This window comes from Lepidochelys kempii, chromosome 1 (genome assembly GCF_965140265.1).
Source record: "Lepidochelys kempii isolate rLepKem1 chromosome 1, rLepKem1.hap2, whole genome shotgun sequence".
NCBI classification, from domain to species: Eukaryota; Metazoa; Chordata; order Testudines; family Cheloniidae; genus Lepidochelys; species Lepidochelys kempii.
In genome coordinates, this window is record NC_133256.1 from 212,256,083 (window position 1) to 212,284,045 (window position 27,963).

Below are 27,963 nucleotides of genomic sequence, written 5' to 3' on the forward strand. Positions count from 1 at the left end.
AACACAAGGGGATTGTTCAGTGCCAGCGGCCTGAAATTCCTGCTCTGAAGGGTGTTAAGAGCTTCAATGGCAGGCAGTTTCAGGTAAGTCAATCAGATAAGGGATGCTGTATGTCATTATTATGCCAACTACATGGCTGATGCCATGGAATGAACTCTATTTCTGCATACAAGATTGCTTATCCCATAGTTGCTGCAGCAGCAAATGATTTAGAAATATTACATATAAATCTTAACTGACAGGCACACTAGTTCTAAGTAATGTGTTTAATGAACACTGAGAGAAGGAGGAGGAGGGAACAACACAAACATGACTGCAAGGAGCCAAATTTTCATTTGACATGAACCCTTATGGAAACCTGCTATGGACTGTAAAAGAAAATGAGACTCTTCCCTTAGGATTTTTAGCCACTCTTTAGCAATTAGTGGAGAATTCTGTCCTTATTACAGAATTGCATAGGACTGATTTAAAAATAGAAAAAGGAGATCATTCTACATTTGTTGGGTTTTTAGAGTAATTTCTATAGAATCTTATTTAATTTCAATAGATTTGTATTGGTTTCATCCCTATTAAATTCTATAAGAGTTTTCTATATGGAAATAAACTAAATTAAAGTATAGAACCTGTAAAAGAACACCTTCTTAGAAATGTCAAAATTTTGTCTACAAGGGTCCTTGTTTTCTGGGGCATCAGGTTAAAATATGGTGGGTGCTTTGGACAAAACATATAGACAAAAACATTGTACCCAAAGTCCCCTGCAACAAGGGGGAGTGAGTAGAAAGAAGTCTCAGTTAGCCAGGTGCTTTGTTTATTCTTTATTATGGGTCTGTGCTGTAGGGGATGGAGGTGACAGACTGTATATCCAATTCTTCTGGTTGTTCTTTGACTAATTTCTGTGGGTGGGTGTGATGGGTTTCCCAGGGTGCAACCTGGACTGTGGGACCACGGACCTCTCAGGCCCGCAACCTGGTGTATTCCTCTCACTCTCTGATGCTGTTGGCAAGCTACAGTCCTCTGGCAGGTGCTGCACTTACATAGACATTCACAGACAGGGACACATCCCAACTGAGTTACATGAATGATTTCCCCAGACACTCATGTACCAACAATAGAGAGGCCAATGCTGCCCCAGCCTTGCACTGCAGAACTGTACTATCTTACACTGGTCAGAAATCTGACCAGTATAAGTTCATTACCCAGTCCTCCACCCCATGATGTGGAGAGGACACACACTAGCCTTTTTAAACTGAGCTGAGATTTCCCAAGCATTTCAACCAAAACACACTGTTTTAGGTAAAATATAAAACAGATTTATTAACTGCAGAAAGATAGATTTTAAGTGATTATAAGTAGTAAGTGTAGAGATCAAAGTGGGTTACCTAAGAAAAGTAAATTCACAATCTGAGTTCTATAAACTAAACAGGATTTGAATCAAACAGTGTCTCACCCTGATAGATGGTACAAACAGGTCACAGATCTTCAATACACAGGCTGGAACAGCCTTCCAGCCCGAGACCGCTCCCCTCCAGTTCAAAGTCTTTGTCCTTCAGGTGTTCCTCCAGGTATTGCTGTGGGGGAGGGAGAGTGAGAGGCCAAGTGATGATGTCACTTCCCCTCTTTTATAGTTTCTTCCAGCTTGCTGGAAAGATCTTTTGCTTGCGACATGCATGTCAACCTCCATTAGTCAAGCAGTCTCCATTGTCTCCATGCTCTCTCTGAGAAGTCTTCTGGGATGACTACTGGGAAAGTAGATTCCCTGTAATGGGCCATCAGCTCATCTGGCTACTCCATTGTTGTACCTGAAAGGCTGGTTGTGGATGTTCCCAAACTCAGAACATATTTCAGGAATACACACATAGCAACATTTCATAACTCCACAAACAATGATAGCACATACAATCCAACATGATATTAATGTTCAACAGATCAAGACTTTTAAAATGATACCTCATAAGGCATACTTCGTACAAAACATATAATTATATGGGGGTTCCAGGGTGCTACTTTAAAGTACAGAGAGCTACAGCGGATTTGGTATGCAAAAGGTATCCGCTTTATGCATGTAGGGACAGTGTCACAGGGTACTTTGCTCACCACTGGAGCACCTCCTTGTGGCCATGGCTGGGGATTAGCCCAGCCAGTCTGATGCCTCTTCCTTCAGTTGCTCTCTCTCTCTCAGGACTTGACTGTTCCCTCTTCATGGCTTGGTGCTCTGGCCAGATCACTGTAGTTTTCTCATTCAGGGGTGGGGGAAGGTGGGGGGTGTACCAAAGTCTCTGTAACAACTGTCCCAGACAGTCTTCCAATTCACTGCCCCTCAATGGTGCCACTTCCCCAGTTGCTGGTAGAGGAACCCAGACCCGTCCTATTCTCTGGCTTCCAAACCCAGGAACCCTACAATGCTAAGCTCTGCACTGTCCCACACCTTGCTGCTGTTTCCCTGTACTGCTTTCTACCTTTCCTCAATCAGACTCTTTCTCCACCCTCCTCGGGGTATGCCCTTCCCTCCGAGCCAAGCTCCTTTTTCTCCCTAGCCTCAGAGTGACTGCAGACCTCCTCCCTGCAGCCTCCTTTTGCTCTCAGCTACCTGTATACAAGCCCCGCCTGTTCCTGTCCAGATGAACTTCATCCTTTAACTAGCCCTCATTGCTCCCTGACTCCTCCAGGTGCAGCCTAGGTGGTCAATTGTCCCACCTAGCCACTTTAACCCCTTCAAGGGCTGGGTTTGGGGTGTACACCCCATCAGAGACAGCATATTGTTGGACGTAACATTTGGTGGGCAGATCTGAGAGGAGAATTTTATTCTTAAACTCCATCAACATTACTCTTCATTTCATAATATAGTTCCAGATTATTTCCCAGTATTTCATCATACAATACTGTGGTTTCTGTAACACAAAAGGTTGAAATTCTACAGAATCTTAGGGCTTGTTGATGTGCAGAACTGCGCTGGTTTAAATAAAGATTTGACTTTAAACTAATTTAATTAAACTAGTGCAAAATACTGTGTGGACACTCTTAGTTCAGTTAATTGCTTATTTGGGATCATTTAAATTGAGTTGGAACAGATACAAGCAGAGGCGGATTAAGCTTTTGTGGGGGCCTGGGCCAGAGCGAGTCAGGGCTCCTCTCCATGCCTTCTGCTTGCAGTCCCCCCCCCGACCCCCAACCCTGTGCTCCTGCTGAGGAAATGGGGTCAGGGTACAGGGGCTTGCCCCACCCTCCCGCCGGGCCCTCCTGCCAGGGAGCAGTGTCGGGGTGCAAGGCTTCCCCCTGCCTGCCCCACGCTCTTGCCGGGGAGCAGATTTGGGTCATGGGAGCTTCCCCCACTTGCCAGCAGGAGTGCCAGGCGGGTGAAGTAGGGCAAGCCTCCATACCCCATCCCCACTCCCTGGCAGGAGTGCAAGGCAGGTGAAGTGGGTCAAGTCCCCAAACCCCATCCCCACTTCCCAGCAGGAGCACCAGGTGGGTGGAGCGGGGCAAGGCCCTGCACCCCAACCCTGCTCCACGGTGGGCAGAGCAGGTCAGGGTGTGGGGATGCCCATTTTTCCAGGGCCCCCCAGTTGGCCAGGGCCCCTGGGCATGGGCCCCAGTGGCCCAGTGGATAATCCGCCACTGGATACAAGCTAAATCTAAAAATCCACTCTCTTAAAATGAAATGAGAGTGTTAACTTCATCTTTTTGTACTGTTTAACTACATTTAAATTACACCTTCAGTTAAACCAGTGAAACTAAAACCTGTTTTACACACAGTTTTTCTACCAGTATAACTATGTCAGTGAGGGGTGTGAATTTTTACCGAAATAGTTATTCTGGTCGAAGCCCTGGGGTAGATGCAGTTATACAAGTTTAGAAGTGCCTTAAACTAATATAGTTTATTTACTTTCCTGAATGGGAATATCTATACTAATATAGAACACCTTTATACCTATATAACTGCATCCATCCTTGGGGCATTGTACAGTTTTAACTCTATCAATATAATTAAAGTGGTACTACTTTTGTGTGTAGACAAGCCCTTAGACAATTTATTACATTGTGACCAAAAAAATAAAATGTTTCCCCAAGACCAAACCCCCCCACCACATAGCCTTTTCTACTTTTAGTCATTTATATTTTATCCTAAAGGCAAGATCTCACGTTGCAAGAGGCAGACTGATGGCTGAAAAATGCCCAATGAGAGGAAGCTGTGAAGCCACATTTAACAGAAATAACTTTTTTTAACCTCCCCTAGACCCATCATGCTGTGTGTGTATGTGTGTGTGTGTGTGTCTGTGGAGGCAGGTGAGATTAATGCAGGATACAACCTACTCTGTTAAGCAACTGTTTCCAACACTCAGACAGAATTTTATCACCAATGGCAAACCAGGTCACACACACCGATGTAAAGATTTTACCCAGGGAAAGATCATGTATTGCTCCTCCGACTTCGAATCCAGGTAAAATATTCTTAATAGTTATCAGATTCATATTTGCATTTTGTCTTTTCTTTAAAAAATGTCATTTCAAAAAGCTTTAAATAATTGTCATGACATTTTGCTAGTGAAGGCATTGTATTTGAGGACAAAATTGCACACACATTGTGCCTGATCCTTAGAAGATATCAATCCGCAAAGCTTTATTGAAATCAGTGTTGTCATGCTCATTTACCCTCTCTGAGGATCTGGCCCAGTGTTGCTAATAACAGAATAAAATATACTTTTAGCTAAATTATAAATTAGCAGAACAATAGTTTATTTTTTTAAATGTCTTTGTCTGATCAGAGGGTTACTATGACTTAAGTAAGCCATGATCTGATCTGAATTAGCTAGCCTGAGAGGCCAATTATTGCATTTGACCAATGTGCTAATTCTGGCAAAATGGTGGCATATAATCCCCCTGAAATCACAAAAGACAGTTGAAAGTTCAGCCACTGCTGCTGCAAGGAAGGCACCAGACGGACCCATTTGTCCACAGTTCTTTTATATTTGGTTTTTAAATAATGACTTTCCTGTAACCAAACTATCAAATCTGTAAACACATCATACGCTTATCATAAAAGACAAAAGTTTAAGTGGATATTAGGGGAAAAGAGCTGACTTTGACAATATTTCTTTGTGAATAATATTCCCAGGACTTGAAAACAATTGATGAATTCATTCTTCAGTACATTTTGCAAAAATGATGGACCGCCACTAACCTATGTTACAATGATTAAAAGTAAATATGAAATACATAGTGTTCAGAGTAAGTTGGCTAGTTCATAACGTTTTCAGGGTACAATAGCTTTTAATTAATTATATTAGCAACCAACAATGTAATCATTTTACAGTCTGTATTATTAAAATAAATAATATATTTACTATCTACTTTGATTCTTGATTGTTGAGCTGTGATTTAATGTAACTGAATGGTAGAAACAATATTTTGATATATATTTACAAAAAGTATTTCTCATCATTTAAATTTCATTTATTTATCTTCATTGCATTTACAATTAGAATAGTGATAATATATGGTACAGGGCTAGGTTATTATTATTAGTCTGACTGCCTATATATCATAAGCCATAGAATTTCAACCAGTTACTCCTCTACGGGGCTGAATAACTCCTTGTCTACCAAAAGGCGTCCAGTTTTGATATGAAGAAAGAGATGGAGAATCTACCACTTCCATTAGTAGTTTGTTCTAGCGATTACTTGCCTTCACTGTTACAAAAAATTGGGCCTTATTTCTAATTTAACTTTTTCTGGCTTCAGCTTCCAGCCATTGGTTCTTGTTATGCCTTTCTTTTCTAAATTAAAGAGCCCTTTAATATTTTCTTCCTATAAAGGTTCTTATACATTGTAATCAAGTCACCTCTCAGTCTTCTTTGTGAGAAGAAGAACAGATCGAGCTCTTTAAGTTTCTAATTGTAAGGCATTTTCTCCAGCCCTTGAATCATTTTTGTGATCATCTTCTCTGCATCCTCTACAATTTTTCAATAGCCTTTTAGTAATGGGGACACCAGATCTAGTTGCAGTATTCCAATGGTGATTTTCCCAATCCCGTTCTCAGAGGTAAAGACACCTCCTTATTCCTACTCAATACTCCCCAGTTTATACATGCAAGGATAGTATTTGTCCTTTTCCCCACTGCATTGCACTGGGATCGCATATTGAGTTGCTTGTGTACTGACCCCTCAATCTTTTTTAGAATTGCTGTGTGGGTATGGCCTATATTCTTTGTTCCTAGATTTATGAACTTGCATTTGAGTGTACTAAAACACATTTTGTTTGCATGGGCCTATTTTACCAAGCAATCCAGATCACTCTGTACCACTGCTTCATCATTATTTACCATTCCCTCAATTTTACTTCTAAGTCATTGATAAAAATATTGAATAGAGTCAGGCCTAGTACCAATCTTGCAGAACACCTCCATTTGATGGTCATTCTCCATTTACAACTACTTTTAGAGATCTTTCTGTTAGCCAGTTCTGAATCCATTTAATATATGCTAATATTTGAATCTGAATGTGTGCTACTAAGTTCAATTATTCCTACCCTAAAGTTTTAATATTTTGGCTGACAATTCGTACACAAAAAGAAAAGGAGTACTTGTGGCACCTTAGAGACTAACCAATTTATTTGAGCATAAGCTTTCGTGAGCTACAGCTCACTGGCTGTAGCTCACAAAAGCTTACGCTCAAATAAATTGGGTAGTCTCTAAGGTGCCACAAGTACTCCTTTTCTTTTTGCGAATACAGACTAACACGGCTGCTACTCTGAAACCTGTCATTTGGTACACAAGCTCTCAGTCAAGGTGGAAATTGTTCTGAAAGTTTCAAAAAAAAAAAAGAGGTGAGATTTTTAAGTGCAAAAAAGGTGGAAGAAAATGGAGATTTTCTGCAAACAATTTTTTAAACACCTCTTGTGACTCAGTAGAAGAAGGATGAAACCTGAAATTTGGAAGGGACATAGTTGTTTGATGAAAATTGGTTTTGGTTTGCCCAAGTTATGTGGGTTTTAAAAAATGTATTCTGCATGCATGGTGTTTTTTGCTATATGATAATCCACAGTGCGGGAGGGTTCTAGTGAGGTGCCCCGAAGTTCTGTTCTTGGCACAATGCTATTCAATATATTTGTCAGTGATCTGGGAGAAAACATAAAATCATTCCTGGTAAAGGTTGCAAATGACACATATTTGTGGAGTGGTGAATAATAACTGTCCTCATCATTAAAAACTGATCTGGATCACCTGATAAGATGGATGCATTTGAACAATGTGGCCAATAGCCTAAAAGATATTTAGGAGTTTTTAATTCCCATTGAAATCTGTGGGAATTAGGCACCTAAATACCTTTATCTGGGCTCATTTTTTAGTACAGTCAAATACAAAGTCATACATCTAGGAACAAATAATGTAGTTCACCCTTCAGAATGAGGAACTGTATCCTGGAAAGCAGTGACTCTGAGAAAGACTTATACCGGTAATGGTAGATAACCAGCTGAACATGAGCACCCAGTGAGATGCTCTGGCTAAGAGGACCAATACTATTCAGGGGAATGTTGAGTAGAAGTTGGGAAGTAATATTATCTCTTTTTACAGCATTGGTAAAACCATTACTGGAATACAGTGTCCAGTTCTGGTGTCCACATTTTAAGAAGAATGTTGAAAAATTAGAAAGTATTAAGAAAAGAACTACAAGAATAATCTGAGGTCTAGAAATCCTGTCTTACGGTGAAACACTTAGAAAGTTCAATCTACTTAGTTTATGCAAGAAAAGGCTAAGACATGACTTGATCATGGTATACAAGTACATGGGGAGAAGATTTCTGACAATAGACGGTGCTTTATTGGAGCAGACAAAGGCATAACAAGATTCAATGGCTTAAAGTTTAAGCTGGTTAAATTGAAACCAGAAATAATGTGAAGATTTTAAACAGTGAGGGTGTTAACCATTGAAAAAATTTACCAAGAGCTGTGGTGGATTTTCCATCACTTGAAGTCTCTAGATCTCTGGATGTCTTTCTAAAAATATGCTAGCTCAACCACAAGATATGGGTTTTGATACAGGAATTAATATGTGAAATTATATGGCCAGTGTTATATAGGAGATGAGCCTAGATGATCATAATGCTACCTTCTGGTCTAAAAATCTATGAATCTACAAAACTAAGGATCTGCCAAAGTTGCATTGACACTCCGCATGTTTGTGTATATACGCTGAGTGGAAATTTCCATTTAATAGAAAAAAATATCTCTGTACTCCATTGGATTTGCGTATACATGTATAACAAAGTTGAGTAAAATTTCACTTTTAATATGTGGCACATGATCTGTGAAGATCTGAATCTCGTGAGATAGGGCTCTTTTATATGTCACATACGGGTATGTTTGCAGCAGGTAGAATTCAGGTTGCAGGAGTAACCTGGACTTTGCCGTCTGATGATTTCTGAGGACTTTGCATTCTAACTTCAATGTTCATTTATGTAGATACCTTGAAATACAGGCAATGAACTTATTTGGGAAAAATTCTGTTTCCATGATACAGAGTCACTTTTTTTCATACAGCCAGATAAGTTGTGTTTAATATTTAAAAAAAGTAATGTGTATTTATTTGGGGATGGAGGGAATTTTTTTTATATTTACAGGTTTTCTAAGTCAATAGGGTTAAATGAGTTTTCCTATTTATACAGCAACTAAATTTTAAAATTTACAAGCCTCCATTATTTCTTTACCATAAAACAATATTCAGATTTTAAATAAAATATATATTTGAACAATGTCTTCCTGCAAACACTATCAGAGTTATCTCTCTGTACAATAATTATATCTGTATAATTCTTCTGGGACCAACAGCATTTTAAAACTTTTTTTAAGAAAAAATATTTAATTACAGTTATATATAATAAATATAAATGTGCATATTTTCTACATTTTATTGGACGAATCAATTAAGAAAGAACAAAACAAACAGCAAAATGTCTGTACACCCACTGAGTCACAACACAGGGGACCGAAAAGCATAGATGTGCCTCATTTATTAACCATTTCCCCAATATTTTTCTTGTGATATTTACCTTTGTAAAAACTTTGAATAGTTCAGACTGAACACTCTACAGATCAAGTGTGCTCGGATGTTTTTTCTAACAGCTAGACTGCTTATCTGACGGTCATGCATCATTACCTTTCCTTCTCATGCAGCATTACCAGTTCTGCTGACCAAATTCTGCCCTCAGCAACACTTGTGCACTCACATTATAGTCAATGGTATTCACATGTGTAATTAATTGGAATTAGTTAACTATTCTCTTGATGTTACACAGAAAGGAATAAACAGCAAGAACCTCCCTCTGAGTTGTGTTGGCTCTGCAAAAAAAACAAGAGGAATTTATCTTGTCATCAACCAGCATTTTTTATTCAGAAGTTGAATCACACTTTAAATTCACAGTATTCTTATAAAAAACATGAACTACCCATGACAGCAGCAACACAAGCCTCATCTTATATCTCACCCTTTCCTGAGTGGGGCAAAGATGCAAATATTATCCTCTGTAAAACTAGGGATATGTTTAACCAAGGTAACATCTTGTGTCCCAGCAAAAATGGTGAAATAATGATTAATAACTGCATGCTTTAAAGTTGAGTTATTTTGGCTCCATTTTAATCTCCTGCTTAAGTTCCAGCAGCTAATATCTCAGGTGACTCTACAGTTAGGGTTTGATGCCACATAACATTTTATAGTTACAGTTTCAAGTTGTAAGTGTACATATTTATTGGTTCTTTCAAGATAGTTGCCACCAAATCCAGGTCTGAATTGGAATGTAGAGAGAGGGCGGGGAGCTGGGACAAGGCACAAAGCAAAAAGGTACCGAGATCACCCCATGATAAGATTTGATATCTCTTGGTCTACATGGATTGGAAGCAAATGCTTTACATATACTATCTGAAAACTGGATTAAAGAAGTAACAAATTTAAACTAATTATTTATGATATCATGGGCTAATCACATGTTTGTTGGTATTGAATTTTCCTGGACAGGACCTAATATTAGAGCTAGTTGAAAACGTGTGTTTTGTTTCCACAAAAGATTTCAAAGAAAAAAACCCTTTTTTTGTCAAAATGTTTTGCAGGTTTTTTTGGGGGGGTGTGGGGGGAAGGGCGTGTTGCTGGCAAAAAAAGAAATATATTTAGTTTTGTGTGGTTCATTTTTTTTTTGACAAAAACTGAAATTTCAGAAACCCATTTCTCACTGAAAAATGTTTTAGTAGATCAATGTTTGACCACCTCTACCTAATCTATCCGGTCCCTGACATTGGATCAGTGTAATATTCAGTGTCTAATATCCACTAGTGACATAGCCCTGCACACAGGTTGGTGCATAAACTACCAGGAGTAGCCTGGGGAGCTATGATTTCTCACAGATACTTCTCTGAGGCACAATTCCCTCTCTGCTTCTCCCTTGCTCCAAGGGGGTGGTAATTTTGTGCTGGAATATATCAGCACAATTTGTGACTCCCCCTGAGTTGACTCAACTACGTCAGCCAGTTTGTTGTGGGCAGAGTCAAGGATCCACCCATTCTCCCCCTCTCCCGTCCCACACACACACACGCACACACTCCACCCATTCTCCCCGTCTCCCCTCACACACACACACACATATTACTTATCCACCTGTTCCAAAATTCAGGTAGTTCATGCAGCAGTGTAAGGCAGATTCTTACTCCCCCCATTGCTCCTCTGCATAGACATGTAGTCTCAGGTATAATCTAGCCCATTGTTTCTAGCAGTAATGAAGCTGAGCCAGCACCATGGGGAACATATGAACTTTGCAGATAGACTGATTCTTGTAATGGTGTCTCTATGTAATGGTTGTCACATCCAACATTGTCAGCATTTACTTGCTCCTTACGGGGATCACATATGCTCAACTGCGTGTGCATCATAAATCTGAAAGGATCAGCAGATCAGAGACTTCCCCTTCTGGTATTGTGGGTATTTGTTGGGGTGGCATTTTTAGTTATTAGAGATGTATTCTTTATTATGTTAGAAAACTGTAAAAACAATATTGCTGAGAATCTCTAAATTATAAATCATGTATAGAAATTATTTCAACATTTTAAATGGTGACATTTCTATTCACTGGCTCATTGAGCCCTACAACAGCTCTGTGGTGAACGCAGTTTCAAAAGTAGTTTAAACTGGCATTTTCTGATTTTCTGAAATTCTTTTGTGCTCTGTTTCTGAAATTTGGGAGGAGGGAAGTGCCTTAAAATAAAACTGATTTTTAATGAGAACATTTACAAATTAATCAACATAATGTATTGGACTGGGGTTTGGTTTACTGCTGTTCAGACTCTAGGCATCTAAGCACCTTGTTTATTATGAAACCTTATCTAAGTCACAACTCATTTGCTCCATTGCAGCAACACTCCCAGTGTGGGATTGACCACAGTTACCCTGGTGAGACCATCTTATATGCAGAGTTTCACCTACTGTTTGTATTGTAAGCCATCTTTACTCACCTCCTTGTCCTGAACCGCACTGAGTGCCGGTCAGATGGCCCACAGAATACTTTAAACTGAACTCAGAGTGAACATTATGAGAATACTACATTGTGACACTGTATGGAGGCAGGGTTAGAGACCTGGTGGTTATCTGAGTGTGACTCTGTGGCTTATTGTGGGAATGCAACCTCAACCCTGAATTTCCTGGGTTTCTAATCTTTGAGTTTGTGTTATAGCTAGAACACCCTTGTAAAGTGGACAAACTGTGACAGGGTGTATTCAGTCATTGTGGCTCCCTGCTGAGTCCGCCACAGTCCTACTACCCCTGACCCCCAAGAAGTAGCAAGCTGGGAGAAGAACAGCAATGAAGGTGACTCCTACAAGCTTTCCTAGAGAGGACTCTCTGGAGCAGCCATTTTGGAAACCACAGAGACGTGGTCCTCCAAGGGCAAAAGGGGCTAGCAATAGCCAATCAGGGGCCATGCTGGCCCAAATAAAAAAGGGCTGCCTGGCTTTAGCAGTTTAGCTCCTGGCTGGGAGTGGAGGAGGGAAGAAGGGGGGTTGTACCTGGCTGGAGTAGCCAGCAATCAGACAGTATTCATACTGAGCTGAATTTCCATAGCTGGGATCACAGAGGGAGAAGGACCTGGGGATGCTGGACCTGAGACAGGGCTGGAGATAAAGGGGCCAGGTGGAAAGAGGCCCAGGGAAACAGCAGTGAAGGACTGAGGGAAGTGATATATGGCTGCTGGTTGTAGGATCCCTGGGCTGGAAACCAGAGCAGTGGGCGGCCTGGGTTCCTCCACCAGCCACAGGTAAAGTAGTGAAAGACCCAAGAAGGGGGCAGGGCTTAGTTGCAAACCTGAACAATTTAAAGGGCTCAGAACCAGGTTGAAGATCCTAGTGAGGGCAAATAGCCTGTTTGTTTACTGGAATCTTTAATACCCCACAAGGGGTTCATTTCAATTTTGTGACTTGGCCAGAGGGCCAAACCACTGAAAACCCACCACAGTTGTCCTGCAGCCTGCAGGGAGCACCAGGGGTGAGAAAAGGTGTGTGGTACCACACCAAGCTGCTCAGAGGTGCTCAAGAGGTGAGTGCCCCTTTGGAATCATAGAATATCAGGGTTGGAAGGGACCTCAGGAGGTCATCTAGTCCAACCCCCTGCTCAAAGCAGGACCAATCTCCCACTAAACCATCCCAGCCAGGGCTTTGTCAAGCCTGACCTTAAAAACCTCTAAGGAAGGAGATTCCACGACCTTCCTAGTGAAAAAGTGCTTCACCTCCTTCCTAGTGAAAAAGTTTTTCCTAATATCCAATCTAAACCTCCCCCACTGCAACTTGAGACCATTTCTCCTTGTTCTGTTATCTGTTCCCACTGAGAACAGTCTAGATCCATCCTCTTTGGAACCCCCTTTCAGGTAGTTGAAAGCAGCTATCAAATCCCCTCTCATTCTTCTCTTCTGCAGACTAAATAATCCCAGTTCCCTCAGCCTCTCCTCATAAATCATGTGCTCCAGCCCCCTAATCATTTTTGTTGTCCTCTGATGGACTCTTTCCAATTTTTCCACATCCTTCTTGTAGCGTGGGGCCCAAAACTAGACACAGTACTCCAGATGAGGCCTCACCAATGCTGAATAGAGGGGAATGATCACATCCCTCAGTCTGCTGGCAATGCTCCTATTTATACAGCTCCAAATGCCGTTAGCCTTCTTGGCAACAAGGGCACACTGTTGACTCATATCCAGCTTCTCGTCCTTTTCTGCAGAATTGCTGCCTAGCCACTCAGTCCCTAGTCTGTTGCAGTGCATGGGATTCTTCAATCCTAAGTGCAGGACTCTCAATGCTCTGATATGAACCTTCAACCTCAACTTCACTTTAACAAAGACTTTGGTGTGGGACCATTATCCTTTCTATACAGTCATATGAACCAGTTTTCAGTCCAAATGACAGTGACCCCACAGCACATCCTTCTGAAGAAACGAGGGTCAGACATTAGGGGAGGATACCTCCACAGCAACTCTTCATGGAGATTTTCCTGAGGTGTCCCATTGGTGGGATGGCACGTTTACCCCCCTTGGGGAAAAAGAAGAGAATTCATTCCCCCAGAGCCCAGTACTCGATGCATATCTCAGGATCTCTCTCTGAGGCATAAGTTCAGGGTGTTCTGGTCCTTGTCCCCTCCTGTACACCATTCCCTAGTTCTCTGGATGAGTGGTTCTATCGGAGCGTCATTACTAGGACTTGCCTAAAAGAGCAGCGATTCACTCCAGAGGGGGCAACAGGAAGTGTGGTTCAACCTGGGGCTGTGTTACCTTTTTCAGGTAATCTGTGTGGCACTGGTGTGTGAACAATGTATCGCCCAGCCCTGCATCCAACTTGCCAAAGATCACAGTGGAACCCCAGTGCCACAGAAACAACTGATCCCTTCCCCTTCCCGCTACATGGAAGAAAGCTATGTGTGGATGGCCCTCATCATATAGGCTGAATGAATTTTCATGTAGTATTTTATAATCTGTGACATTTACAGCATTCCCTTTCTATGATCCTGTTATAGGAAGCAATTGAGTTCCTCGGGGTCCCAGTCATCCTGGGAAACATTCACGCCAAGGTCCTTCTCCCAGAGTGTGATTCTCTCCTATCCTGCCCTTTGTGTCTCCATTTACATCTGTGCAAAGTGGGTGTAAAATGCTAACAAATAAAGATGTTTCCTTTCACTTAGAAGTATTTTTAGACTGTCAATTTCTATCTCAGCACTTGGTTAGAAACTGTCCGATATCTGAAGCCAATGTGGCAATGCTTGCGCATGCTAGCAATGTGAGGGCTTAAATTGCAATTTCCTCCAAAGCAACTCTTTTGTTTTTCTTTTTTGCAGGTCCTGGCTCCCAGTGTTCAAGCTGGTTCTATGTTGCTCTAGTCCTGGGGTTTATCGCACTGGTTTTCATGGCTGTTCTAATCACTATTTGTGAGTGCCACTTTCCAGATGACAACTTTTGCTTTATTCATGCAGCTATGTGCATGTTTAAACCTCTCCAAGAGGATATTACATGTAAAAAATAACTGACATTAATGCAATATTATGGGTGACAAGTTAAACACATAAATCAGAAAATTAAAATATTAATGTTTCCACAGGGACATTTACTATTATTTCACATGCAGGATATTTATGAAGGTGAATAGTTAACAAAGCATCAAGTACTCAGAGATACTGTATATGCGCTCTGTGGGGGACTTCAGTGACCTATGAGACAGTTAACCTTTGAATTTCTATATTCATAAGATTAAATTGCCAGCCTTGACTTTGTGACACTGGACCATAAGGTAGTTTTCTTTGTTTATTTTCCTTGGGCAGATCATTAGCTGGTGTAGACTCATAGACTTTAAGCCCAGAAGGGACCATCATGATCATCTAATCTGACGTCCTGCACATTGCAAGCCACAGAACCTCACCTACCCACTCCTGTAATAGACCCGCTAACTTCTGTCTGAGTTACTGTAGTTGTCAAATCATGACTTAAAGATTTCAGGTTACAGAGAATCCACCATTTACACTAGTTTAAACCTGCAAGTGACCCCATGCTGCAGAAGAAGGCAAAAAAACCCCGGTGTCACTGTCAATCTGACCCGGGGGGAAATACCTTCCAGACCCCAAATATGGTGGCCAGTTAGACCCTGAGCATGTGAGCAACACTCTCCAGCAGGACACCTGGGAAAGAATTTGTTGTAGTAATTCTTGTAGGTGATTGTCACTTTGGATGGGCTATCACCAGCAGGAGAGTGAATTTGTGGGGGGGGGGGGGTGGAGGGTGAGAAAACCTGGATTTGTGCTGGAAATGGCCCAACTTGATGATCACTTTAGATAAGCTATTACCAGCAGGACAGTGGGGTGGGAGGAGGTATTGTTTCATATTCTCTGTGTGTATATAAAGTCTGCTGCAGTTTCCACGGTATGCATCCGATGAAGTGAGCTGTAGCTCACGAAAGCTCATGCTCAAATAAATTGGTTAGTCTCTAAGGTGCCACAAGTACTTCTTTTCTTTTTGCGAATACAGACTAACACGGCTGTTACTCTGTAACCTGATATTATTTTTTGTATGTTTGTAAACTATTTAAATAACTATAAGCCCTGAAAGGGTTTGTAGTGGTTTTTTTTTTTTTTTTACTGCTTGTTTGTTACCTTAGAAATATCAGGATTATCAATTTTGACTTCCTTGTTATTGCTGGAGGATTTCTGTGCTGACTCCGCTATGTAGGAAGGTAACGTCTCATCCTTTAAATTAAATATTGGGATGTTGGATCTTTTTATTAACGAGATTTACTCTCATATGCTTAGGTTAAATGGGGGCTAATAAAAGAAAAAACTGAATTCTAGACAGTCTGAATCAAATTGGTATCTCTTTTCAATTAATCAGATATATAACTGTAGTACGTGTAATGCCAAAACCATACCTATTCTCCACCAAAGTAGGCAAGACCTGAATTTCTTATGGAGAAAACAAGCAGGGAAAACAAATCAAATTTAAACAAAAAACAACAAAGAGAAAAAAATACCAGGCCTTCTTGATATCTCATAACCCAACAAAAAAGGCACAAATCTATTTTTAATCCCTTTGCAAGCTGCCTTCCTCACTGACTGTGCTCTCTGTAATACAACTGTGTTTTCTGACCCTCAGATACCAAGACTGCATATTACTGGTGCTCCTATTAACCATGTTGTCTTCCTTTGCATTCAAGTCTGGAGAGGAAATGGTCAGAGTCCGTCCCTGCCCAGGACAACCTGCACTGAAAACACTACATCTTCAGGGGAATCTCCATGCACAGGGAGATGCTCGATGACAATCAGTGGATTAATGGACTACCTGTGTGACGATAGAGAGGGTGAGGAGTTACAGCCCCTCTCTAACTGTGCAGTGTGTTCCCTTCTGCTGCTTGTTAACACCCCTCTTCTATAACAACCTGAAAATGTTATGGGTCAAAATATGGCTTCTTTACTGTCCCCGTTGAAATCAATGGAACGATTCACAGAAGAAGGTACTACTCAGGATGAATAAGAGTATCAGATTCTGGCCCTGAAGATGTATTTGAACCAATATTTACAATTCCGAGTAGTAATTATAATTATTGATACATACCCTGTGCTTGGAATAGAACTGGAATGTCCAGGGCTGCTTTTAAAAATGACATTACATACCTTAGAGCAGTGATTCTCAACCTGTGGTCCATGAACTCCTGGGGGTCCGCAGACTATGTTTAAGGAGTCAGTGAAAGACTTAGACTGAAAACTGACTGAACAGAATTCAGCTATATCTACAAAGGCGTTTCCAAAGGGGTTCCCACCTCCATTCGAAATTTCCAAAGGGGTCTCAAATGAAAACCATTGCCTTACAGCTTCCGGGTGTTTTCAAGAACCGCCCAAGGCCAAGGATGTTTTGCAAAGAGAGGGAAGGTCTTTGGCAGCCTGGGACCTTTACCAAATGACACATGTAGCCTTATTGCCCTGAATCTCTAATTTGGTGATAAATATTACTTGTTGTTAAATATTTTTTATAATGCCAATATTTTGCTTAAAACTTATAACAGGAAGCCAAGCAGGAGTGAGCTAGGGAAGGTTCTAAACAGAAGCTCCTATGGTGAGGGAGAAAGAGAATGAGTGTAGTTTTAGGGATAATACTGTTTCCCTTATCCTAATAAAGTTACTTGTTCACTGTGGCCCCCTGTAGACTCAGATCTAAAGTACGCTGGTACCACGTTCAGGCTAACACTTGTAACCGACACACTCTGGAGGTCTAGGATAGATAAGGCTGGGTGCTCTTAACACGTATTGAACCGGTCAAGTTAAAGTCTTTGCCTAGACAAGGGCTGTGTTAGAAGGAAGTACATTTTCTGTGTGTCTCTAACCCAGGGAGGGTGTGACATTTGGAGTGCAATTATTCAGACCAGTGAGAGGTTGTCACTTCTTGCCATGTAACCCTGGGTGTCTTTAATGCTCTGCTGCTGTGGCTCACAGCCCAGAGACCAACAGCCAGCAAACACACATGCAGCTCCCTGAGCGTGTGTGCACTGTGCAGCCCTGGTTCAGCGCTCTGACCCCAGCAGCCTGACACAACACAACAGCCACACCCGGGTCTTCACCAGATTCGTTACAACTCACCCAGATCCTGTGGAAAACATGTTTGTAATGTCATTTCCCCACCAGAGTTAGGAAAACTATTTTTTTTTCTTGTAACACTCTTCAGTAGTAGTGGCATAAGAAGCCTGTTCTACTCTCAGAATAGATTATCCACATTCTCCCTCTCCTTTATTTAACTGGAAACTGATCGCATTTGCATAAGTGGCAATTTTACCTTTTCTAGTCTTCTTTTATCAATGAGGAGACTTCTTCTCTGCTATGTCACTTGCTCTCAGCTCGTTGTTGTTCCCCATCCTCTCCTCATCACATTAGATTGTAGGATTTTCAGGGCAGGGACCATGTTTCACCTCAGAGGGGCCCTTTCTCAAGCCGTTAGGAGCTACTAAGATACAAAGAAAAAGAAGAATCCTCGTCTTTTACTTACACACACACACACACGCAAACAATATTCCGGTCACTGATTTACCGCCATTTCAGGTTAAGGGAAAACAACCGAACAAGCAAGAACAGTCACAGGCTGCATCTCAACAACTGAGAACAAAATGGCAGCTGCTGCCTGCAGGCTCCTAGAGAGGCAAACTTGCAGCACACAGGAAACAAAAGCACCAGTTTCACAGTTCAAGGCCGGAGCATGCACGGTGTCATGTTGCTCGAAGCAGTGGTTCCCTAAATAGGCATTTAACCCATTCAACGATAATTAGAAGAATGTAAGACAGGTCGGTAAAATGCAGGGCAACTGACAGCTGTGACATTTCACCAAGAATATTTAATTTTCCAAAATGTACTGTTAGCAGCTGGGAGGCTATTTGCTTCCCCACAATATGTGATGGGAGTCATCAAACCATTTGTGATGCTGGGTAATGATCTTCTTTCCTCCCCCTCCCCAGGAAGAACCGAGTGTCTGCTCTGCCCCCCAGGGTGGATGCTGCACAGGGGGAGCTGTTACTATTTCTCAGAGCAGTCGGGGACCTGGGATGCCAGTATGCGAAATTGTTCAGGCAGAAAATCCCAGCTGCTTGTTGTTGAAGATGAGGCTGAGATGGTAAGTCTGGGAACATTCCACATAGTACCCAGCAATCAGCAAACCCTCCATGTCATTCAGACACTTGACTGAAAAGCACAAATATACCCTAGGTTTTATCAGAACCTCTGACCAGGCAGGCTCTCCCTCAGAAACTGTCTGTGAATGGGCTTTTATTTCCCCACAAACAAGAGCCCCACTTGGGAAGACACCCAGAGGAAGCAGGGCCTGGCCTTTCTTCCCTCTGGCTGCGATCAGTCCTCTGATCCATTACTGAAAAGCTGCTCTACCAAGTCAGTGGGCTTCCCTGGGTCTCCGTGAGGCTGATGGGCAGATGCTTCAGATGCAAATGTAGAAAGCAGAATAAGTTCTGATCTGGGAGGAGATTGGGGGTGTGATCAAGGGCTTTCCGCAGTCTGCTAAGGCAGGAAAGGCTTTGCTTTGTGGTTGAGTGCGACTTTCACGCTGTCGAGGGCCTGCCCAGTCTCCCTTTGGAAATGTAGAGGGTAGATTCCCTCTACAAGGTAAAAAAGGGCCTGATTTTCATGTCTGGCAGTTCACTCAGGGTCTGGCTGTTTTCAGCGACTCTTATGTTCTCCCAAGTGCAAGACTTTTGGGAAAATCAGCCATAAGGATTCCCATGTGCCCTCAGGCTGTTCCAACCAAACTAGTTACCGGTGTGGCTGAGTCCTTGTCTTTCACATGTATCCCGGTCTCGGTTCAAAATGAGCATGTGATTGCATGAGGAATGAGGCAGAGCTGAAATGGCCCATCAGTGTGTAATGTATTTCTGTTTAATCCACAGGAATTTATAGCAACCATAACAGAAACAAAATATTTCTGGATTGGATTAAACTTTCAAGAGAAAGAGGGAAGATGGATGTGGCTGGGTGACTCCCAGTTAGAAGGGCACAGGCTGAGCTTGTGGGTGGATTTTTCTTTGTATAAATGTTAAGTTACATTAATATAAATGCAGATACAGCTCTGACCGCATAGCTCCCCGCTAAGTAATTCCCAAAGCACAGAGCTAGTACTGTGATTGAAGGCACATATTTAGCTCCATCTTAGATTGCAAAGTCTCCAGCATGACCTGTTCCACAGAGACTAAGTTTTCCTTACTTATAGTCACAGTCTTTAGAAAGAAAAGGAGTACTTGTGGCACCTTAGAGACTAACCAATTTATTTGAGCATAAGCTTTCATGAGCTACAGCTCACTTCATCGGATGCATACTGTGGAAAATACAGAAGATGTTTTTATACACACAAACCATGAAAAAATGGGTGTTTATCACTACAAAAGGTTTTCTCTCCCCCCACCCTACTCTCCTGCTTGTAATAGCTTATCTAAAGTGATTACTCTCCTTACAATGTGTATGATAATCAAGGTGGGCCATTTCCAGCACAAATCCAGGGTTTAACAAGAACGTCTGAGGAACAGTGGGCGGGGGGGAAGGGGGAAGGAATAAACCAGGGGAAATAGGTTACTTTTAATAATGCTCAAATGAATTGGTTAGTCTATAAGGTGCCACAAGTACTCATTTTCTTTTTGCGAATACAGACTAACACGGCTGTTACTCTGAAATTAGTCTTTAGAAAGCAGTGGTGCGGGTGATGCTGCATGAAGGTCTCATCCTCAAGTTCAAATCACTGCAGACCATTGCTGCTTAGGCCCTATCTACACAATCGTTTGGAGGCTATTTTGGAGACGTTTTCCTAGGGCTGTATAGCAGCCCCATGAAAAACCTCTAGGGCTTGTCTGTACTAAGGTTATGGCCACATTGTAACTTAAGTTAATTGATTGCCAATTAACTCAATTCAAGTTACACAACTATACATGTTAGTGTAGACACTGTACAAACATTTGTTCCTTCTGGTCTTGGGTCACCCTACACTGAACTCGAGGAACAAGTATTTATGGAGTGTCTACATCAGCATGTACCATCAAGCTAATTAATTGCTGATTAGAAATTATAGGAACAAAAGTACAGGACCAAACACGTCAGTCTAGACACAGCTCTAGTGTAACCATGTGGCACCAGAGTAAAAAGAAAAGTGATTTGTATCTGTGGAGTTTGCCTTGGGGCTTCCAGATGGGGAGAAATCTTCACCCCTGTGACATCAACAGGAATGCAAAACTCCCATTCACTTCAGTGGAACCAGGATTTCACCCCTAGGGTTTGTACTAGTGCAGCTAAATTGGTGGAGATACAACTGCACAAAGCAGCGTCCTCCCTAGACAGGACCTTCTCGGCATCAAAGTTAAGTTGATGATCTCTTTATTCTCTTCTTTGGCAATCAGGTGGCTTTGGGCAGGGTGAGGACAGCCGAGCTGGAGGAATAAGGTGCACTGACACATATCAGAGTAAGGTGGCACTGCAGGGGCACAGTTATTCAAATGGTTTAAAAATGTACAAAAATAATATGTAACTTGAAAGAATTTTCAACCACATCTGCCAGTGACACCAACGTAAAAAGGCGCTGAGTGCCTAGGGATTTTCTGTGTTCATATCTGACCAATGTATTATGTGGCCAGGGTCACCACAGTCCCACCAGCCTCAATTACTGTCCATCAAGTGAGGCCTGTAAGTACTTGAAAGTGACCCTGATGCCGCCTGCTGTTCGTAGAAGATCGCACTTGAGCTCCAGGTGATGGCTCAAACCCACCTGCAAGCTCCCAACATGTTATTGGAGAGTGGGACCACTTGGGTTGACCGTCTGGTCTGTCATGCAGACTCAACATTTGGATTCATATAGCTGAAAACTCCTCCTCGCCTCCTCACTATTAAGACTCACCATTTCTCCTTTGTGGAAGGGTTTTCCTCCTCTTGCTGATAATGCTCATGGACCCCTGAATTCCTCCTACCAGTGTCTGCTCTCCGTGAATCCCTGTGCAAATCCCATCTGTCCAATCAAATGGATTGCAATAAGCCTGCATATGCCAGTCTAGCCACATAAGAAAAAAACCCTGATTCCCTCCTCCCAATCTCTGTTCCTGTCTTTTTATTCAGTACCAAGTTCTGAGCTAACCTCTCAGTGAGCAGCTTTTGTTTTCTCTTTAGGGTAGTGGAAAAGGGAACTGGAGATGGCAAGAACTGTTCTGCTTTCAACAGGGAGAAGTTATACTTTGAGAGCTGCCCGAATTTACACAGATGGATCTGCAAGAAAAATGCATTCACGCTGGCTCCCTGGAACACCCCAGAACATTAGACACTGTCCCTTGTAGAATGATGCATTTTGTTGTACTTTGTGATATTTTAATGTAAATAATCATAAGAGCATTGCACAGAAACCATAGCATTCGGCAATCCTGTGTCGATTGACCACTGGCTGTATTAGGAATAGGTTTGTATTGTAACCCCCTGTAGCTCCTGGAGTCCAAGGCTAGAGGATGTTTAGCTAAACAGATTATAATAATTGATGCATGATAAATAAGCCAATAGCACATTCGATCCAGGGCTGGGCCTTTACCCTTCAGCTCGAGCAACCTCATCCCATTTTATTCACCTGTTCAGATTCCAAATGCGTTTCGTTTTAGGCCAATCCGTTTCTCTTAAGATTTAGTGCCAAATGACATCTACATAAACATGGAAATGCCTGTGACTATCTGCTCTGTATTAAGAAATGACTCATAAACACCTCTTTTCTTGCTTACTTTCAACTTTTGTATTATTAAGATTTTCAAATAGAAACTCTTATGCAATGGAAAGTTCTTTCCTGCTCCTTGGTGCAGCTGCATTAGCAGGAACCATTTTGGTTCCTCTGACCAGCCGTGCCCAAAGATGACTTATGTGTACATTGTGAGTAAATGTCAATATTAATTAACTGGACAGGAAAAATACTCTTCTAACACCTGGGGAACTAAGGCACTTTGGCCCAGATCATAGAATCATAGAAATGAACGCACATCCCTATACTCCTGTCCCCTGTACTCAAGGCAGGACTAAGGAATGACTAGACTGGGGGTTGGCAAATGGGAGCTCCGGGAAGCGAACCGCAGCCACTGAGAGCTGTGAGAGGCTGTGCCTGCAGACGGTCAACGTAAACAAAATGTCTCGCGGCCTGCCAGCGAGTTACCCTGATGGGCCACGTGCCGAAGGTTGCCGACCCGTGAACTAGACCACTCCTGACAGGTGTTTGTTTAACCTGTTCTCGAAAACCTCCAGTAACAGAGATTCCATAACCTCCTTAGGTAAACTATTCCCGTGCTTAGCTACCCTGACAAGAAGTTAGTTTTTCCTCATGTCCATCCTAAATCACCCTTGCTGTAATTTAAGCCCATTGCTTCTTGTCCTATCCTCAGAGGTTAAGGAGAACAATTTTTCACTCTCCTCCTTATAACATCCTTTTACATACTTGAAAACTATTATCATTTCCCTGCTCAGTCTTCTCTTCTCCAGATTAAACAAACCCATTTTTTTGTCAGTCTTCCCTCATAGGTCATGTCCTCCAAACCTTTAATCATTTTTGTTGCTCTTTTCTGGACTTTCTCCAATTATGTCCATATCTTTCCTGAAGTGTGGCACCCAGAACTGGACACAGTGCTCCAGCTTACACCTAATCAGTATAGAGTAAAGCGGATCCACACAGCAAATTAGGCTCTTAACTTCCCTTGATTTCAGTGGAAGTTAGGAGTCTAAGTAGATTTGTGGAGCTGAGTGATTACATGACTCTCCCAAGGTCACACAAGAAATCTATGGCAGAGGTGGGAATTGGATTTAAAACTCCTGAGAGACAATCTTGTGTTCTAATTTTCTTCCTTGAATTCTGTAAAAGCTTACCCAACACGCACCTTGTTTTTAGACAGAGGAGGTTGTTTTCACCAGATGCCCAGTTATTGTTCTATTTAATTCCCATGATACTATAGATGTCTTCGTTATTTTTGAAAAAGGCCTCATTTAATTAAATGATTACTGTGTAAGATTCTCTGTTGCATTAGATACTTGCTTTGTGTCTGACCTTAATGCAACAAGGTTACAGCCTGCCTCTGGGAGAGGAGTGTAGTTAAAAGCTTAGAGACAGGATAACCACAGCTAGAACAATCAATCTGAAAGATTTGACCTGATCTGCCACATTAGAGCCTGGGGTGAAATCCTGGCCCCAGTGATGTCAATGGCAAAATGCCCACTAACATTAAGGAGGTCAGGATTTCACCTTAGGGTTCTATTTCTAACTGAGCCTGCAATGAGCTTGAATAACCTCTCTCTCTATTTATTTTAAAATGTAGTCTGTGTGCAGCATCTTAGACTGGATTGTTCCCATGGCGTTGGTCAATAAGAAGCATGGTGAAGGATGAACACAAAGAGCAGTTAGCAGAGGTGACACAAACTCATGGCAAACACTATCAATGTCTAACTGACATTGTTGAAAGTGACCCATGAGGAGCAATCAGTGGAGCCAACCATCGATCCCTGAGCATTTCAGATTCCTTGCAAAGGGGTTTTACAAAAGGTGAGACAACCCAATGAAAAACAAACAGGATGATTTTCAACTCTCCTTATTCTTCCTGTATCAATCTGCTGTTCTTCAAGCCAGCATGAAATGTTCAAAAGGTGCTTAAAATTTGCCATTCTTAAGATTTGTATGAAATAAAGATTTAAAATTCCAGTTAAACAGAAACCTCTGCAACAGCTTTAACTGTGCTGTTCAGACCAGCTCCAGCATGGCACAACACTGTGTTCTTCTCATTGAAGTATCTCAACACCTTGAGGAACAATCCTCAGATCTCCACCGGCGTCCCCCCCAAATATCTTATCCTCTCTTTCACAGCTGGAACTCAATGTGCTTTCTCTTCTGCACAGGTGAAGAGGCAGGAAGGAGTCAGTTCTAAGCAAATTTCCTCCCAGTGCTGGAGACCTGGGGCCTCATTCCCCACCTCGTGACTCCAGATTTACACCACCGTGAGGCCATAGGTTTTAATGGAGTTACACCAATGTAAAACTGGAATAACACAGTGGTGTATGAGGCTCCTGATCTCTTCAGAACCATCCTACCAACTGGGCACACAAGGAAGTGAACCCAGCTAATTGCTCCTATAACTGCCATAGGAGCCACAGGAGCAAGAGTTGATGGAGTTGATGCTCCTTTCAGCAACCGTAAACATTGAAGTGCAAATGAACATTTAACACTTACCCATGTAAATCAAGAGTCACTCCACTGCCTCAGTGGAGTTAATGAGAGGAGCATCAGGACCAGTGGGTGCGTTCTTCCAAAGGTGCAGAGCAGCCTTCATTCTCCTGCCCCTTTAAGAAACAGTGGTGTCAGCCCAGAGAACATTCTAAGCGTGTTTCTTCTTCAGTGCTTTCTGGTGTACAATTTCACTGCAAAGCACCAGGGCAGGCCTGCTGCTCAGATTATACAACCTGGAGGAGGGGTGGGAGAATGTATGCCTCCATGTAGGTTCACACACAGTCTGACACTTCCAACACATGTACCCATGTTGGTCTGTGTGTAACCCTTCTGCCTGTCAGAGTTGGCAGCAACAAGGGCAGGGTTCAGTATCTAGGGCTTCCATTCCAATAACACAATGCAAAACCGGCTTGAGCCCCCACCCAGTGACCTGGGACAAATATATACCACCCCTGCTGGGCGCCTCCAAGAGGCAATACTTCCCCCCTTGCAAGCACATAGTCTGAGTGTAGCAAAACGCCTTTTAATAACAGAGAGAAACAATGTGGCATTATGTTGGGGACACACCACCAACAGGATTCATAACACAACTCATGAGCAAAAAAACCCACCCCAAGCAAATTGGGGAATGTCCTTTCCCTTTGGTTCTTGAGTCCAGCAACCCAAATCACCCAAAGTCCAACGACCAAAAGTCTCTGTCCCTGGTCAGGGCAGCCCCAGAGTTCAAAAGTTTATTTGCAGAGTTTTACTTCCCAACCTGGGTGGAGATTGGGGGGGGGGGAGTAAGGGTCACCTTACGTGGTCCAAAGCTGATGGCCCCACCTCTCCATGGGGCTCCGCTCTGCCAGCCACCTGATGAGCTGCTCCAGGCATCCAACAAACTGCTCTGCTCCACCAGCCGCTCTGCTCACCGTCCTGCAAATTGCTCCACCATATATCTTCAGGCTCCCCCACTACTTAACACAACACTCAGTGATTTCAGCTCTTAGTAAGTTTAGCTGTTTTGTGATTTCAGCTTGTACTATGGGAGCCTCAATTCTGGTACACCATTCGCCCAAAGTGAATTCAGCTCAGCAACCTGTAACTAGACTCCTAATAGAATCAAAATTAGCTCTGATATTCCACTGTGGAGAAAGGAGGCAGTGCAATTAGCATGTAAGGCCCTCACCAGGCCAGGCCACCAAGTATTATTTCCTATCCCCTTCCTCTTTCAATTCACAGAGTTTTGGAACCCATGTCCCTTGCCTAGCGAGTGCTACTTAGTTGAAGGCAAGTACCTCCATCATAACAAAAGGCCAAGTACAGTTCCACTGTCCTTGATTCCCATAATCAGGGTAATAACAATTTATTCTTCCTGCCCCAATAACAGAGACACTGGGGATCCCACAGCAGCCAAAGTGACCATTTGGGCAGCTATGGCCTCATTCTAGGCGTGGTGGGTGTTCCTATGCAAATGAGATCGGCGCCAGAAGTTCTTTTCCACAACTTGCCACACCTCACCACCAGATGTAAGGGTGGAGCTCATCCTGACTCTGCTTACATGTCTAACTCAAAAGGCTACTTTCTTTCACCAGCAGAAGGTGGTCCAGTGAAAGATATTACTTCTCCCACCTTGTCTACTTTTGACACAGTCTGGCAAATACAAGGTATTTCGGGGGCTGGGGCCAAAGGTGCAGAGCAGCCTTCATTCTCCTGCACCTTTAAGAAACAGTGGTGTCAGACCAGAGAACAGTCTAAGTGTGTTTCTCCTTCAGTGCTTTCTGGTGTATAGTTTCACTGCAAAGCAGCAGGACAGGCCTGCTGCTCAGATTATATAACCTGGAGGAGGGGTGGGAGAATGTATGCCTCCATGTAGGTTTACACACAGTCTGACACTTCCAACATATGTACCCATGTTGGTCTGTGTAACTCAAAAGGCTACTTTCTTTCACAGAAGTTGGTCCAGTGAAAGATATTACTTCTCCCACCTTGTCTACTTTTGACACAGTCTGGCAAATACAAGGTATTTTGGGGGCCGGGGCCAACCACATTGCTAGTTTCATGATGGAGCTCCTAGGGGTCCACAGAGCCAAACACGAGACAGACCCTGCCCAGAAGAATGTACAGTTCAAATAGAACAGACAAAAGGTGAGAGAAAGGAAACACTTTTCTCCCCTGTTTGGAGATGGGGAAGTGAGGCAGAGAGAGGGGAGGGAAGCCACTAACCCATTTCCACTGGCATTTTCAATATGTTTGGTGGTCACTGGAACTAAAATTTAGCTTGTTTAGCTCTACATTACACAGTGTTCTGCTGAAGTAAAAGCATATTTTGCTGTGTCTATAAATGCCTCTTCCTGCCTCTCCATAGATTCCTCGATTTTAAGGCAACTGGAGCCCATCTAGCCTGAGCCCTGCACAACACAGGCCATAGGATTTCACATATTCATTTCGGCATGAAGCCCATAAGTTCTATCTGAGCAAGAGCACATCTTTTACAAAGATCCCTTTGAAGCCAAGGGCTGTGGCACAAGCTCCATCCTCCGTCAGTACTTGAGGTCCTTTTTATGGGTGTAGGACCTTTGCCTCCAGCAAGAGAACAGCTTCTGTTCAGTTTCACAACAACTTTAGTGCAGTTTTCCTCTAGGCTACAATTCAAACAAATAATTCTTCACCAGAGCAGCTCCAACAATGAAAGCCATGGTGGAAGCTGCCATTTAAAAATGTTGCAGGCATTTTACCACCAGGTGGTAGGGTTAGATAATATCCAGGGAAACAGCTGGACCCTCTTTGTGTTACAGATCCTACCACTACTATTACCATTGGAGCTTCACTGGTGGAAAATTGTGGGTCCATTTTTTTCCTTGTGTAGACAGGGCCTTAGGCCCAGATCCATAAAGCTACATAGGCACCTCAGCTCCAAACTGAGGTTCCTAAATTCCATTTTTAGGCTCCACTGCAATCCCCAAAACTGCCACTCGGCTACTGCTTAACCCTGAAGGTGCTTAAACTCATTCAGTGCCTAAGCTTTAGCTGTAAAAGGTCACTAAGCACCAATGTTTCTGTTTCTGGGCATATGCACTGCTGCCTCCATCTAGGCACCTGGACACTGATCTCCTGCCTAAGCCCAGAGCAACCTGCAAACCAGGGGAAGATAAACACTCCTTCTCCTCCTAAATCAATATGCAGGCACTGCTCCAGTAGCCATGCTCATAGGCTGCCTAACTTCACACAA

General features: G+C 42.6%; 1 protein-coding gene across 1 annotated transcript; it reads left to right on the forward strand.

Annotated features, from left to right (window-relative positions):
- The first annotated feature begins 4,357 nt into the window (after positions 1-4,357).
- On the forward strand, positions 4,358-21,864 carry LOC140905778 (killer cell lectin-like receptor subfamily B member 1B allele C). Its single transcript, XM_073329247.1, has 7 exons — positions 4,358-4,436; positions 10,877-10,951; positions 14,348-14,437; positions 16,210-16,353; positions 18,493-18,647; positions 19,432-19,550; positions 21,686-21,864. The coding sequence occupies exons 1-7, from the start codon at positions 4,358-4,360 to the stop codon at positions 21,831-21,833; spliced, it is 810 nt and encodes a 269-aa protein (XP_073185348.1). The 3' UTR covers positions 21,834-21,864.
- Positions 21,865-27,963: the final 6,099 nt, after the last annotated feature.

Coding starts and splice junctions, on each gene's coding strand:
- LOC140905778 (XM_073329247.1), top strand. CDS start 4,358: ATGGCAAACCAGGTCACACACACCGATGTAAAGATTTTACCCAGGGAA. Junction 18,648..19,431: donor TTGAAGATGAGGCTGAGATG/GTAAGTCTGGGA, acceptor TTTAATCCACAG/GAATTTATAGCAACCATAAC. Junction 19,551..21,685: donor GAAGGGCACAGGCTGAGCTT/GTGGGTGGATTT, acceptor TTTTCTCTTTAG/GGTAGTGGAAAAGGGAACTG.